The following is an 18722-nucleotide window of genomic DNA, read 5'->3' as shown; positions in this document are numbered from 1 at the left end:
AAGTTCGGCCGCCAGGCTCTTCAGCACCTGATTATGGCGTCAGGTGTATCTACCTTGCGTAAGGCTAGTCTTGCAACCCACCAAGATGTGTTTTAAACTTGCTGGGGCTGCACACAGGGGACAGGCTGGTTCCTCTCCATACCAGCGGTGTAAGTTGGTTGGAGAGGGCAGGACATCATACGTGGCCCTCAAGATGAAACTAAGCCTATTCGCCTCCATGCTCCACAGATCGTTCCAAGTGATGTTCCTCTTCTCAACACCCTCCCATCTCATCCACCGGCCTTGCTGCGCTTGGGAGACTGCTTTAGCACACCTGGCTGCTTCCTCCTGACGGCGCACCTCCTCCACTACCATGTGCCGTCGTTCAGCTGGAGTGGCCTTTTGCCAAGTAGGTGTTTTTTCCATGCCCAGGCCGCCCCTGCCATGCTGGATATGGCCTACTATATCCCGGTGCTTGAGGGCGGTCTTTGCCACTACCACAGCTGCTGCTGGCTTCCACTTCCTTGGATTTCATAACATTCGTTATGGGGACCCCCCTCCCCTTTTTAAAATTAATTAATTATTTTTTTAAAATTTAATTTTGTGTGTTTGTGTAGTTTGAGGTTTTTGCTTGAGTGTTTTGTCTGCCAGTTGTGTTGTAGCTCTGGACCCAGTTTTGGGCGTCGGTTCCCTCCAGGCCTTGGTTCGCTGTGGGTGATTCCTGTACTCCTCGCTATGGACTGCAGCGAGCTCGTTGCTCATTTTAACATCGTGGTTGTCCAGCGCTCTGTGGTTTAGTGCTTGGCGTGATGTTCCAAGCGATGTTGCTCGGTGGCGTCACGGCGGCTGTGCAGGCGGTTTGGGACATGCCAGCACTCTGCATGGCGGTGCTTCTGTGCTCGCTTTGTGGATCCATGGCACGGTGAGCCGAGTGATGTTGCCCGGCGGCATCACGGCAGCTGTGCTGGCGGTGTGGGACTTTGTTTTCATGCGCCTTTTGGTGGGACTGTGTCTGCTACACCATTGGAATGACATCCTGGCCTCTATTTGGTGGACTTTTATCGATCTATCAATTTTTTATTTTTCTCCTCCCTATAATTGTAAAGCGACCTTGGGTTTTGAGAGGCACTATATAAATTGAACTTATTATTATAATAATAATAATAATAATAATAATAGTCATACGTCAAGTAAATATTATAGTGTCCCTCCCCCCCTTCATGGAAGTATAATTGACTAAGGGTACACATATTAATTTTTAATCACGAAGTACATTCACATGATAATGTGTTCCACTGTGTGTTTTCAGGACACTTGCATACATTAGAGCACTTTAGTAGTGTTGCTTCCGAGTTTATAAAGCAGCGGTTAATTGCAGTGTAATTTAGATGAATATTTTATGCAGCCCCAACGACTCGTTATTCTGCCCTGATTCGTGCTGTCGGAAATCTTTGGGCAATGTGGAAATAGGAAAATGGCTCCTCGGTCTAATTCATTTACTGGATGAGATTTTTGCGGCCACTTGTAGATGGAAAAACTTATTAATGTAATAAGTAATTGGGTTGTCTGTTCATATAATTTCTGCCCTCGGCACTGAGCGAGCTTAATAATCTCACGGCAAAAAAAAAAAAATTGATTTGAAATGAATAATGAAAAATTTAATTTTCTTTGTTGGGGAAATGAATGCTTATTCCATTCTGCTATTCATCAGTTTTTTTTTTTTTTTAAATGTTAAAATATACTATATGATCTGTGCAGGTGTGTGTGTGAGATTGCTGTATTGATAAATATTTATTTAACTTCTTGGGTCTTCCACTCTCCAGGTCTTTTGATAAACACACGTTGTGCTTTGCTTCTGTTTGCATGCAGACACGAACGTTTGGCGGTGGAGGCAATGCGGGGAGCAACCTCGCCAATCCGGGTTTCACTTACAAGAACCGAGACACGTACCAGAGAAAAAGAGAGGAGCGAGATAAGAGCAGCACTGAGAGCAAGCCAGAAGGAGTGTATCGAGAGCTGGTATGATTTTCACTGTCGCCTTTATCTGAACGAACGAACAAACAAACAAACAAAAAAACGCATACCTTTTGGTTTGATACGACATAACATAAGTTCAGGCTTGTTGAATGAAGATGGCTCCGGTAGATAAAACTAGAGCCCTTATAGGGCAATAAGATGATGTTCCTAAAAGGTATTGTTTTCCTCCTCTCTCTATCTTTCTTCCTCTGGATTTGTAGCCCTTTGTAACGTGCTCTTGCGTAACGAGGTTTTTCTTTAAGGTTTTGGAAACAAACACTTCCAATTAAATTTAGTTTTTAATTCATTTCCATTCAGGGTGTAGTGGCTGTGTTCAAAATGGCAAAAATACAATTCATTTTAAACCCTGGTGAAGCACAGTATGTACAATGTAGTGTACAACACTGAGAGTACATTATGTATTTTTGTAGTACACAGAATGCAATATACAGAATGCAGTGTAGTATACAGAATGGAGTATGTAATATAAAATATTCAGTATGTTGTATACAGAGCGCAGTATGTAATACACACTATATAAAATATTCAGTATGTCGTATACAGAGCGCAGTATGTAATACACACTATATAAAATATTCAGTATGTCGTATACAGAGCGCAGTATGTAATACACACGATAAAATATTCAGTATGTCGTATACAGAACGCAGTATGTAATACACACTATATAAAATATTCAGTATGTCGTATACAGAACGCAGTATGTAATACACACGATAAAATATTCAGTATGTCTTATACAGAACGCAGTATGTAATACACACTATATAAAATATTCAGTATGTCGTATACAGAACGCAGTATGTAATACACACTATATAAAATATTCAGTATGTCGTATACAGAACGCAGTATGTAATACACACTATATAAAATATTCAGTATGTCGTATACAGAGCGCAGTATGTAAGACACACTATATAAAATATTCAGTATGTCGTATACAGAACGCAGTATGTAATACACACTATATAAAATATTCAGTATGTCGTATACAGAGCGCAGTATGTAATACACACTATATAAAATATTCAGTATGTCGTATACAGAGCGCAGTATGTAATACACACTATATAAAATATTCAGTATGTCGTATACAGAACGCAGTATGTAATACACACGATAAAATATTCAGTATGTCGTATACAGAACGCAGTATGTAATACTATATAAAATATTCAGTATGTCGTATACAGAGCGCAGTATGTAATACACACTATATAAAATATTCAGTATGTCGTATACAGAACGCAGTATGTAATACACACGATAAAATATTCAGTATGTCGTATACAGAACGCAGTATGTAATACTATATAAAATATTCAGTATGTCGTATACAGAGCGCAGTATGTAATACACACTATATAAAATATTCAGTATGTCGTATACAGAACGCAGTATGTAATACACACGATAAAATATTCAGTATGTCGTATACAGAACGCAGTATGTAATACACACTATATAAAATATTCAGTATGTCGTATACAGAACGCAGTATGTAATACTATATAAAATATTCAGTATGTCGTATACAGAGCGCAGTATGTAATACACACTATATAAAATATTCAGTATGTCGTATACAGAGCGCAGTATGTAATACTATATAAAATATTCAGTATGTCGTATACAGAACGCAGTATGTAATACACACTATATAAAATATTCAGTATGTCGTATACAGAACGCAGTATGTAATACACACTATATAAAATATTCAGTATGTCGTATACAGAGCGCAGTATGTAATACACACTATATAAAATATTCAGTATGTCGTATACAGAGCGCAGTATGTAATACACACTATAAAATATTCAGTATGTCGTATACAGAACGCAGTATGTAATACTATATAAAATATTCAGTATGTCGTATACAGAACGCAGTATGTAATACACACGATAAAATATTCAGTATGTCGTATACAGAGCGCAGTATGTAATACACACGATAAAATATTCAGTATGTCGTATACAGAACGCAGTATGTAATACACACTATATAAAATATTCAGTATGTCGTATACAGAACGCAGTATGTAATACACACGATAAAATATTCAGTATGTCTTATACAGAACGCAGTATGTAATACACACTATATAAAATATTCAGTATGTCGTATACAGAACGCAGTATGTAATACACACTATATAAAATATTCAGTATGTCGTATACAGAACGCAGTATGTAATACACACTATATAAAATATTCAGTATGTCGTATACAGAGCGCAGTATGTAAGACACACTATATAAAATATTCAGTATGTCGTATACAGAACGCAGTATGTAATACACACTATATAAAATATTCAGTATGTCGTATACAGAGCGCAGTATGTAATACACACTATATAAAATATTCAGTATGTCGTATACAGAGCGCAGTATGTAATACACACTATATAAAATATTCAGTATGTCGTATACAGAACGCAGTATGTAATACACACGATAAAATATTCAGTATGTCGTATACAGAACGCAGTATGTAATACTATATAAAATATTCAGTATGTCGTATACAGAGCGCAGTATGTAATACACACTATATAAAATATTCAGTATGTCGTATACAGAACGCAGTATGTAATACACACGATAAAATATTCAGTATGTCGTATACAGAACGCAGTATGTAATACACACTATATAAAATATTCAGTATGTCGTATACAGAACGCAGTATGTAATACTATATAAAATATTCAGTATGTCGTATACAGAGCGCAGTATGTAATACACACTATATAAAATATTCAGTATGTCGTATACAGAGCGCAGTATGTAATACTATATAAAATATTCAGTATGTCGTATACAGAACGCAGTATGTAATACACACTATATAAAATATTCAGTATGTCGTATACAGAACGCAGTATGTAATACACACTATATAAAATATTCAGTATGTCGTATACAGAGCGCAGTATGTAATACACACTATAAAATATTCAGTATGTCGTATACAGAGCGCAGTATGTAATACACACTATATAAAATATTCAGTATGTCGTATACAGAGCGCAGTATATAATACACACTATATAAAATATTCAGTATGTCGTATACAGAGCGCAGTATGTAATACACACTATATAAAATATTCAGTATGTCGTATACAGAGCGCAGTATGTAATACACACGATAAAATATTCAGTATGTCGTATACAGAGCGCAGTATGTAATACACACTATATAAAATATTCAGTATGTCGTATACAGAGCGCAGTATGTAATACACACTATATAAAATATTCAGTATGTCGTATACAGAGCGCAGTATGTAATACACACGATAAAATATTCAGTATGTCGTATACAGAACGCAGTATGTAATACACACTATATAAAATATTCAGTATGTCGTATACAGAACGCAGTATGTAATACACACGATAAAATATTCAGTATGTCTTATACAGAACGCAGTATGTAATACACACTATATAAAATATTCAGTATGTCGTATACAGAACGCAGTATGTAATACACACTATATAAAATATTCAGTATGTCGTATACAGAACGCAGTATGTAATACACACTATATAAAATATTCAGTATGTCGTATACAGAGCGCAGTATGTAAGACACACTATATAAAATATTCAGTATGTCGTATACAGAACGCAGTATGTAATACACACTATATAAAATATTCAGTATGTCGTATACAGAGCGCAGTATGTAATACACACTATATAAAATATTCAGTATGTCGTATACAGAGCGCAGTATGTAATACACACTATATAAAATATTCAGTATGTCGTATACAGAACGCAGTATGTAATACTATATAAAATATTCAGTATGTCGTATACAGAGCGCAGTATGTAATACACACTATATAAAATATTCAGTATGTCGTATACAGAACGCAGTATGTAATACACACGATAAAATATTCAGTATGTCGTATACAGAACGCAGTATGTAATACTATATAAAATATTCAGTATGTCGTATACAGAGCGCAGTATGTAATACACACTATATAAAATATTCAGTATGTCGTATACAGAACGCAGTATGTAATACACACGATAAAATATTCAGTATGTCGTATACAGAACGCAGTATGTAATACTATATAAAATATTCAGTATGTCGTATACAGAGCGCAGTATGTAATACACACTATATAAAATATTCAGTATGTCGTATACAGAACGCAGTATGTAATACACACGATAAAATATTCAGTATGTCGTATACAGAACGCAGTATGTAATACACACTATATAAAATATTCAGTATGTCGTATACAGAACGCAGTATGTAATACTATATAAAATATTCAGTATGTCGTATACAGAGCGCAGTATGTAATACACACTATATAAAATATTCAGTATGTCGTATACAGAGCGCAGTATGTAATACTATATAAAATATTCAGTATGTCGTATACAGAACGCAGTATGTAATACACACTATATAAAATATTCAGTATGTCGTATACAGAACGCAGTATGTAATACACACTATATAAAATATTCAGTATGTCGTATACAGAGCGCAGTATGTAATACACACTATAAAATATTCAGTATGTCGTATACAGAGCGCAGTATGTAATACACACTATATAAAATATTCAGTATGTCGTATACAGAGCGCAGTATATAATACACACTATATAAAATATTCAGTATGTCGTATACAGAGCGCAGTATGTAATACACACTATATAAAATATTCAGTATGTCGTATACAGAGCGCAGTATGTAATACACACGATAAAATATTCAGTATGTCGTATACAGAGCGCAGTATGTAATACACACTATATAAAATATTCAGTATGTCGTATACAGAGCGCAGTATGTAATACACACTATATAAAATATTCAGTATGTCGTATACAGAGCGCAGTATGTAATACACACGATAAAATATTCAGTATGTCGTATACAGAACGCAGTATGTAATACACACTATATAAAATATTCAGTATGTCGTATACAGAACGCAGTATGTAATACACACGATAAAATATTCAGTATGTCTTATACAGAACGCAGTATGTAATACACACTATATAAAATATTCAGTATGTCGTATACAGAACGCAGTATGTAATACACACTATATAAAATATTCAGTATGTCGTATACAGAACGCAGTATGTAATACACACTATATAAAATATTCAGTATGTCGTATACAGAGCGCAGTATGTAAGACACACTATATAAAATATTCAGTATGTCGTATACAGAACGCAGTATGTAATACACACTATATAAAATATTCAGTATGTCGTATACAGAGCGCAGTATGTAATACACACTATATAAAATATTCAGTATGTCGTATACAGAGCGCAGTATGTAATACACACTATATAAAATATTCAGTATGTCGTATACAGAACGCAGTATGTAATACTATATAAAATATTCAGTATGTCGTATACAGAGCGCAGTATGTAATACACACTATATAAAATATTCAGTATGTCGTATACAGAACGCAGTATGTAATACACACGATAAAATATTCAGTATGTCGTATACAGAACGCAGTATGTAATACTATATAAAATATTCAGTATGTCGTATACAGAGCGCAGTATGTAATACACACTATATAAAATATTCAGTATGTCGTATACAGAACGCAGTATGTAATACACACGATAAAATATTCAGTATGTCGTATACAGAACGCAGTATGTAATACACACTATATAAAATATTCAGTATGTCGTATACAGAACGCAGTATGTAATACTATATAAAATATTCAGTATGTCGTATACAGAGCGCAGTATGTAATACACACTATATAAAATATTCAGTATGTCGTATACAGAGCGCAGTATGTAATACTATATAAAATATTCAGTATGTCGTATACAGAGCGCAGTATGTAATACACACTATATAAAATATTCAGTATGTCGTATACAGAGCGCAGTATGTAATACACACTATATAAAATATTCAGTATGTCATATACAGAGCGCAGTATGTAATACACACTATAAAATATTCAGTATGTCGTATACAGAACGCAGTATGTAATACTATATAAAATATTCAGTATGTCGTATACAGAACGCAGTATGTAATACACACGATAAAATATTCAGTATGTCGTATACAGAACGCAGTATGTAATACACACGATAAAATATTCAGTATGTCGTATACAGAGCGCAGTATGTAATACACACTATATAAAATATTCAGTATGTCGTATACAGAACGCAGTATGTAATACACACGATAAAATATTCAGTATGTCGTATACAGAGCGCAGTATGTAATACACACGATAAAATATTCAGTATGTCGTATACAGAACGCAGTATGTAATACACACTATATAAAATATTCAGTATGTCGTATACAGAACGCAGTATGTAATACACACGATAAAATATTCAGTATGTCGTATACAGAGCGCAGTATGTAATACACACGATAAAATATTCAGTATGTCGTATACAGAACGCAGTATGTAATACTATATAAAATATTCAGTATGTCGTATACAGAACGCAGTATGTAATACACACGATAAAATATTCAGTATGTCGTATACAGAACGCAGTATGTAATACACACGATAAAATATTCAGTATGTCGTATACAGAGCGCAGTATGTAATACACACGATAAAATATTCAGTATGTCGTATACAGAGCGCAGTATGTAATACACACGATAAAATATTCAGTATGTCGTATACAGAGCGCAGTATGTAATACACACGATAAAATATTCAGTATGTCGTATACAGAGCGCAGTATGTAATACACACTATAAAATATTCAGTATGTCGTATACAGAGCGCAGTATGTAATACACACTATATAAAATATTCAGTATGTCGTATACAGAGCGCAGTATGTAATACACACTATAAAATATTCAGTATGTCGTATACAGAGCGCAGTATGTAATACACACTATATAAAATATTCAGTATGTCGTATACAGAGCGCAGTATGTAATACACACTATATAAAATATTCAGTATGTCGTATACAGAGCGCAGTATGTAATACACACTATATAAAATATTCAGTATGTCGTATACAGAGCGCAGTATGTAATACACACGATAAAATATTCAGTATGTCGTATACAGAGCGCAGTATGTAATACACACTATATAAAATATTCAGTATGTCGTATACAGAGCGCAGTATGTAATACACACTATATAAAATATTCAGTATGTCGTATACAGAGCGCAGTATGTAATACACACGATAAAATATTCAGTATGTCGTATACAGAACGCAGTATGTAATACACACTATATAAAATATTCAGTATGTCGTATACAGAACGCAGTATGTAATACACACGATAAAATATTCAGTATGTCTTATACAGAACGCAGTATGTAATACACACTATATAAAATATTCAGTATGTCGTATACAGAACGCAGTATGTAATACACACGATAAAATATTCAGTATGTCGTATACAGAGCGCAGTATGTAATACACACGATAAAATATTCAGTATGTCGTATACAGAACGCAGTATGTAATACACACTATATAAAATATTCAGTATGTCGTATACAGAACGCAGTATGTAATACACACGATAAAATATTCAGTATGTCGTATACAGAGCGCAGTATGTAATACACACGATAAAATATTCAGTATGTCGTATACAGAACGCAGTATGTAATACTATATAAAATATTCAGTATGTCGTATACAGAACTCAGTATGTAATACACACGATAAAATATTCAGTATGTCGTATACAGAGCGCAGTATGTAATACACACGATAAAATATTCAGTATGTCGTATACAGAACGCAGTATGTAATACTATATAAAATATTCAGTATGTCGTATACAGAACGCAGTATGTAATACACACGATAAAATATTCAGTATGTCGTATACAGAACGCAGTATGTAATACACACGATAAAATATTCAGTATGTCGTATACAGAGCGCAGTATGTAATACACACGATAAAATATTCAGTATGTCGTATACAGAGCGCAGTATGTAATACACACGATAAAATATTCAGTATGTCGTATACAGAGCGCAGTATGTAATACACACGATAAAATATTCAGTATGTCGTATACAGAGCGCAGTATGTAATACACACTATAAAATATTCAGTATGTCGTATACAGAGCGCAGTATGTAATACACACTATATAAAATATTCAGTATGTCGTATACAGAGCGCAGTATGTAATACACACTATAAAATATTCAGTATGTCGTATACAGAGCGCAGTATGTAATACACACTATATAAAATATTCAGTATGTCGTATACAGAGCGCAGTATGTAATACACACTATATAAAATATTCAGTATGTCGTATACAGAGCGCAGTATGTAATACACACTATATAAAATATTCAGTATGTCGTATACAGAGCGCAGTATGTAATACACACGATAAAATATTCAGTATGTCGTATACAGAGCGCAGTATGTAATACACACTATATAAAATATTCAGTATGTCGTATACAGAACGCAGTATGTAATACACACGATAAAATATTCAGTATGTCGTATACAGAACGCAGTATGTAATACACACTATATAAAATATTCAGTATGTCGTATACAGAACGCAGTATGTAATACTATATAAAATATTCAGTATGTCGTATACAGAGCGCAGTATGTAATACACACTATATAAAATATTCAGTATGTCGTATACAGAGCGCAGTATGTAATACTATATAAAATATTCAGTATGTCGTATACAGAACGCAGTATGTAATACACACTATATAAAATATTCAGTATGTCGTATACAGAACGCAGTATGTAATACACACTATATAAAATATTCAGTATGTCGTATACAGAGCGCAGTATGTAATACACACTATAAAATATTCAGTATGTCGTATACAGAGCGCAGTATGTAATACACACTATATAAAATATTCAGTATGTCGTATACAGAGCGCAGTATGTAATACACACTATATAAAATATTCAGTATGTCGTATACAGAGCGCAGTATGTAATACACACTATATAAAATATTCAGTATGTCGTATACAGAGCGCAGTATGTAATACACACGATAAAATATTCAGTATGTCGTATACAGAGCGCAGTATGTAATACACACTATATAAAATATTCAGTATGTCGTATACAGAGCGCAGTATGTAATACACACTATATAAAATATTCAGTATGTCGTATACAGAGCGCAGTATGTAATACACACGATAAAATATTCAGTATGTCGTATACAGAACGCAGTATGTAATACACACTATATAAAATATTCAGTATGTCGTATACAGAACGCAGTATGTAATACACACGATAAAATATTCAGTATGTCTTATACAGAACGCAGTATGTAATACACACTATATAAAATATTCAGTATGTCGTATACAGAACGCAGTATGTAATACACACTATATAAAATATTCAGTATGTCGTATACAGAACGCAGTATGTAATACACACTATATAAAATATTCAGTATGTCGTATACAGAACGCAGTATGTAATACACACGATAAAATATTCAGTATGTCTTATACAGAACGCAGTATGTAATACACACTATATAAAATATTCAGTATGTCGTATACAGAACGCAGTATGTAATACACACTATATAAAATATTCAGTATGTCGTATACAGAACGCAGTATGTAATACACACTATATAAAATATTCAGTATGTCGTATACAGAGCGCAGTATGTAAGACACACTATATAAAATATTCAGTATGTCGTATACAGAACGCAGTATGTAATACACACTATATAAAATATTCAGTATGTCGTATACAGAGCGCAGTATGTAATACACACTATATAAAATATTCAGTATGTCGTATACAGAACGCAGTATGTAATACTATATAAAATATTCAGTATGTCGTATACAGAGCGCAGTATGTAATACACACTATATAAAATATTCAGTATGTCGTATACAGAACGCAGTATGTAATACACACGATAAAATATTCAGTATGTCGTATACAGAACGCAGTATGTAATACTATATAAAATATTCAGTATGTCGTATACAGAGCGCAGTATGTAATACACACTATATAAAATATTCAGTATGTCGTATACAGAACGCAGTATGTAATACACACGATAAAATATTCAGTATGTCGTATACAGAACGCAGTATGTAATACACACTATATAAAATATTCAGTATGTCGTATACAGAACGCAGTATGTAATACTATATAAAATATTCAGTATGTCGTATACAGAGCGCAGTATGTAATACACACTATATAAAATATTCAGTATGTCGTATACAGAGCGCAGTATGTAATACTATATAAAATATTCAGTATGTCGTATACAGAACGCAGTATGTAATACACACTATATAAAATATTCAGTATGTCGTATACAGAACGCAGTATGTAATACACACTATATAAAATATTCAGTATGTCGTATACAGAGCGCAGTATGTAATACACACTATATAAAATATTCAGTATGTCATATACAGAGCGCAGTATGTAATACACACTATAAAATATTCAGTATGTCGTATACAGAACGCAGTATGTAATACTATATAAAATATTCAGTATGTCGTATACAGAACGCAGTATGTAATACACACGATAAAATATTCAGTATGTCGTATACAGAACGCAGTATGTAATACACACGATAAAATATTCAGTATGTCGTATACAGAGCGCAGTATGTAATACACACTATATAAAATATCCAGTATGTCGTATACAGAACGCAGTATGTAATACACACGATAAAATATTCAGTATGTCGTATACAGAGCGCAGTATGTAATACACACGATAAAATATTCAGTATGTCGTATACAGAACGCAGTATGTAATACACACTATATAAAATATTCAGTATGTCGTATACAGAACGCAGTATGTAATACACACGATAAAATATTCAGTATGTCGTATACAGAGCGCAGTATGTAATACACACGATAAAATATTCAGTATGTCGTATACAGAACGCAGTATGTAATACTATATAAAATATTCAGTATGTCGTATACAGAACTCAGTATGTAATACACACGATAAAATATTCAGTATGTCGTATACAGAGCGCAGTATGTAATACACACGATAAAATATTCAGTATGTCGTATACAGAACGCAGTATGTAATACTATATAAAATATTCAGTATGTCGTATACAGAACGCAGTATGTAATACACACGATAAAATATTCAGTATGTCGTATACAGAACGCAGTATGTAATACACACGATAAAATATTCAGTATGTCGTATACAGAGCGCAGTATGTAATACACACGATAAAATATTCAGTATGTCGTATACAGAGCGCAGTATGTAATACACACGATAAAATATTCAGTATGTCGTATACAGAGCGCAGTATGTAATACACACGATAAAATATTCAGTATGTCGTATACAGAGCGCAGTATGTAATACACACTAAAATATTCAGTATGTCGTATACAGAGCGCAGTATGTAATACACACTATATAAAATATTCAGTATGTCGTATACAGAGCGCAGTATGTAATACACACTATAAAATATTCAGTATGTCGTATACAGAGCGCAGTATGTAATACACACTATATAAAATATTCAGTATGTCGTATACAGAGCGCAGTATGTAATACACACTATATAAAATATTCAGTATGTCGTATACAGAGCGCAGTATGTAATACACACTATATAAAATATTCAGTATGTCGTATACAGAGCGCAGTATGTAATACACACGATAAAATATTCAGTATGTCGTATACAGAGCGCAGTATGTAATACACACTATATAAAATATTCAGTATGTCGTATACAGAGCGCAGTATGTAATACACACGATAAAATATTCAGTATGTCGTATACAGAACGCAGTATGTAATACACACTATATAAAATATTCAGTATGTCGTATACAGAACGCAGTATGTAATACACACGATAAAATATTCAGTATGTCTTATACAGAACGCAGTATGTAATACACACTATATAAAATATTCAGTATGTCGTATACAGAACGCAGTATGTAATACACACTATATACAGTGGTGGGCAAAAGTTTCTATACCCCAACAGAATGTTTCTTTTCTTGCCTATTTCTAAGAGAAATTGAATGATAATACACAAAAACCTTTTTCACTTGTGGTTAATGGTTGGCTGAAGCTATTTATTGCATTCATTACTGCGTTTACTCTTTGAAAACCATGAAAACAACAAAAACTACCTAAATGACCCTGATCAAAAGTTTACATACCCCTGTGAATTGGGCTGAAAACCTGTACACAATTTGACATAAACAGGACTGAATGGCAATTAAAGGCAACTACCTTCACCTGTGATCTGTTTTCTTCTAATTAGTGGGTGAAAATAAAAGTAAATTGCTGGACTTTTGAGAGAACCTTTTATCCCTCATCCAGTGCTGCGCGTCATCTTTGAGATTGAACCATGGGAAAATCAAAGGAATTGTCAAAGGACCTGCGTGAAAAGGTAGTTGAACTTTATAAATCAGGGAAGGGATATAAGAAAATATCAAAGCAATTAAAAATGTCAGTCAGCACTGTTCAAACAATAATTAAGAAGTGGAAAGTCAGGGGCTCTGTAGACACCAAAGCCCGTTCAGGTAGACCAAGAAAAATTTCACCCACCACTGCTAGAAGAATTGTGCGTGATGTAAAGAAGAAGCCCCAAATAACATCTGGTGAACTTTGAGATTCTCTGAAACAAGTTGATGTGGATGTTTCAAAGAGTACAATTAGGAGACTCTTGAGAAGAAATGGGCTGCATGGGCGAGTTGCCAGAAGAAAGCCCTTCTACGCAAATGCCACAAAGAAGCCCGTCTACGATATGCCAGACTGCACAGAGACACACCCCAAACCTTCTGGCAAAAAGTTGTGTGGAGTGATGAGACCAAAATTAAACTTTTTGGGCACAACACTAAACGTTACATCTGGCGAGGAATCAACAAGGCCTATGATGAAAAGTACACCATTCCCACAGTGAAACATGGTGGTGGATCTCTGATGTTTTGGGGATGTGTGAACTACAAAGGCACTGGAAATTTGGTAAGAGTTGATGGCAGGATGAATGCAGTCACTTATCAAAAAATACTGGAGGAAAATCTACACGCCTCAGCCCGGAAGCTGCGCATAGGACAAACTTGGACATTCCAGCACGACAATGATCCAAAACACAAGGTCAAATCAACTTGTCAGTGGCTACAACAGCATAAAGTGAAGGTCTTAGAGTGGCCATCTCAGTCTCCTGACCTCAACATTATTGAGCCACTCTGGGGAGACCTCAAACTTGCAGTCCATGCAAGACAGCCCCAGACTTTACAGGAACTGGAGGCTTTTTGGCAAGAAGAATGGGCAGCTTTACCATCTGAAAAGATAAAGAGACTCATTGACAACGATCACAAAAGACTTCAAGCTGTTATTGATGTTAAAGGGGGAAATACACAGTATTAAGAATTGGGGTATGTAAACTTTTGATCAGGGTCATTTGTGTAGTTTTTTTGTTGTCATAATGGTTTAAAAAGAGTTAACATTTTCTTGACAATAAATGGCTTCAGCCAACCATTAACCACAAGTGAAATAAAGGTTTTTCTGTATTATCATTCAATTTCTCTTAGAAATAGCCAAGAAACAAAACATTCTGTTGGGGTATGTAAACTTTTGCCCACCACTATAAAATATTCAGTATGTCGTATACAGAGCGCAGTATGTACAACCCCGATTTCAAAAAATGTTGGTACAAAGTACAAATTGTAAATAAAAACGGAATGCAGTGATGTGGAAGTTTCAAAGTTCCATATTTTATTCAGAATAGAACATAGATGACATATCAAATGTTTAAACTGAGAAAATGTATCATTTAAAGAGAAAAATTAGGTGGTTTTTTTTTTTTTTTTTTTTTTTTAATTTCATGACAACAACGCATCTCAAAGTTGGGACAAGGCCATGTTTACCACTGTGAGACATCCCCTTTTCTCTTTACAACAGTCTGTAAACGTCTGGGGACTGAGGAGACAAGTTGCTCAAGTTTAGGGATAGGAATGTTAACCCATTCTTGTCTAATGTAGGATTCTAGGTGCTCAACTGTCTTAGGTCTTTTTTTTGTCGTATCTTCCATTTTATGATGCGCCAAATGTTTTCTATGGGTGAAAGATCTGGACTGCAGGCTGGCCAGTTCAGTACCCGGACCCTTCTTCTATGCAGCCATGATGCTGTAATTGATGCAGTATGTGGTTTGGCATTGTCATGTTGGAAAGTGCAAGGTCTTCCCTGAAAGAGACGTCGTCTGGATGGGAGCATATGTTGCTCTAGAACCTGGATATACCTTTCAGCATTGATGGTGTCTTTCCAGATGTGTAAGCTGCCCATGCCACACGCACTAATGCAACCCCATACCATCAGAGATGCAGGCTTCTGAACTGAGCGCTGATAACAACTTGGGTCGTCCTTTTCCTCTTTAGTCTGAATGACACGGCGTCCCTGATTTCCATAAAGAACTTCAAATTTTGATTAATCTGACCACAGAACAGTTTTCCACTTTGCCACAGTCCATTTTAAATGAGCCTTGGCCCAGAGAAGACGTCTGCGCTTCTGGATCATGTTTAGATACGGCTTCTTCTTTGAACTATAGAGTTTTAGCTGGCAACGGCGGATGGCACGGTGAACTGTGTTCACAGATAATGTTCTCTGGAAATATTCCTGAGCCCATTGTGATTTCCAGTACGGAAGCATGCCTGTATGTGATGCAGTGCCGTCTAAAGGCCAATTTATGCGGACAACGCAGTCCTCGCAGATGGCGTCGCAGATGGTGTCTGCGTAGCCCCCCCACCTTCGCAGACGCTCTGCGCGCACCTCCCAAAATTTGTGACCACCGCAGAAGCCTCGCAGACAGCGTCGCAGACGAGGGCTCTGATTGGTCCACTCTACATCCGCTGTACACGCACTTCCGCTTCCCTACTTTCCCGGTTTGGTTTGTTTTCACGACCGCCATTTTTAAAAACACGAGCGAAGATGGAGCAGCACGAAGAGCGGTTGATCGAGGAAGTGAGGAAGTACGGACATCTATACGACTCCAGTTCTAGTCATTATAAGTAACCGGAGGATAAACACTCCACTAACCACACCCACCAACTACTCCTAGCGACTTCGCGCCCCCTTGCGTTGTGGCGGTGAAGAACATCGTGCACGCCTATTACTCCCCGCTCAACGATAAATTACAACTGTCTGCGAAAAGCTATCTGCGAAAACCTTGTCGCAAGAGCATGCAGAGGCCTTAAGGGCCCGAAGATCACGGGCACCCAGTATGGTTTTCCAGCCTTGACCCTTACGCACAGAGATTCTTCCAGGTTCTCTGAATCTTTTGATGATGTTATGCACTGTAGATGATGATATGTTCAAACTCTTTGCAATTTTACACTGTCGAACTCCTTTCTGATATTGCTCCACTATTTGTCGGTGCAGAATTAGGGGGATTGGTGATCCTCTTCCCATCTTTACTTCTGAGAGCCGCTGCCACTCCAAGATGCTCTTTTTATACCCAGTCATGTTAATGACCTATTGCCAATTGACCTAATGAGTTGCAGTTTGGTCCTCCAGCTGTTCCTTTTTTGTACCTTTAACTTTTCCAGCCTCTTATTGCCCCTGTCCCAACTTTTCTGAGATGTGTTGCAGTCATGAAATTTCAAATGAGCCAATATTTGGCATGAAATTTCAAAATGTCTCACTTTCGACATTTGATATGTTGTCTATGTTCTATTGTGAATACAATATCAGTTTTTGAGATTTGTAAATTATTGCATTCCGTTTTTATTTTACAATTTGTACTTTGTCCCAACTCTTTTGGAATCGGGGTTGTAATACACACTAAAATATTCAGTATGTAGCACACTGTGTACAGAATGCAGTATGTGGTATACTGAACGGAATATGTTGGATACAGAACGGCATACGTACTATACAGAACACAGTATGTAATATGCAGTATAAAGTACACAGAATGCAGTATGCCATAGACAGTATAAAATATTCAGCATGTTGTATGCAGAACACAGTATGTAATGCGCAGAATGCAGAATGTCGTATAGAAAATGTAATATTAAGTATGTAGTACATACTACACCATATTCAACACCCAGTTTGTGAGTCATGTGAATTTCCAGTACACCAAAGACACCCAGGTTATGTAATGTTCAGGCTGAATTTTTACAGCGTACTGTATGCCGGATGGAGTATTCCGTATGTAGTATAGACTGCATAATGTGTAGTATGCAGTACTCGGTACACTGTATTCAGGCGGCAGTTTGTAAAGAAGGTACGTTTTCCAGTGCACCAAAGACACGCCGTATACAGGACACAGCATGCAGTGAATAATATATACAGTATGTTGCGCAGTAGACTGTGTAATATGCAGTATAGAGTACACACTATAGCGTTATACAGTATATAATACATTCGTTATAATACATTGCATTATACAGTATATAATACTTTCGGACATGGTTTGTGAGTGGACAGAGCTACGTGTGTAACGTATTCATTCAGTTTCCAAATGAAAAGGTTTTTAGTGGTGCTTCAAAATAGAAGCTGATCACTCCAGGCTGTTGTGTACGTGGTTTACTATCTACATTGGTGCAGTGTCCAGTATACCGTATCTGCCTCTCACTACCATGGT

At 35.3% G+C, this 18722-nt stretch overlaps 1 protein-coding gene across 2 annotated transcripts in view; it reads left to right on the top strand.

Moving 5' to 3' along the window:
* Positions 1-18722, top strand: part of tdrd3 (tudor domain containing 3) — a 100586-nt gene that overhangs the window by 62097 nt on the left and 19767 nt on the right. For both annotated transcript variants that reach the window (XM_060940856.1, XM_060940857.1), the window contains exon 8: positions 1849-1998. In XM_060940856.1, coding sequence (XP_060796839.1) covers positions 1849-1998 — 150 coding nt within the window. The remainder of the gene's footprint in view (positions 1-1848; positions 1999-18722) is intronic.

This window comes from Neoarius graeffei, chromosome 15 (assembly GCF_027579695.1).
Source record: "Neoarius graeffei isolate fNeoGra1 chromosome 15, fNeoGra1.pri, whole genome shotgun sequence".
Lineage (NCBI taxonomy): Eukaryota > Metazoa > Chordata > Actinopteri > Siluriformes > Ariidae > Neoarius > Neoarius graeffei.
This window is presented reverse-complemented; position numbering and strand designations above follow the sequence as displayed.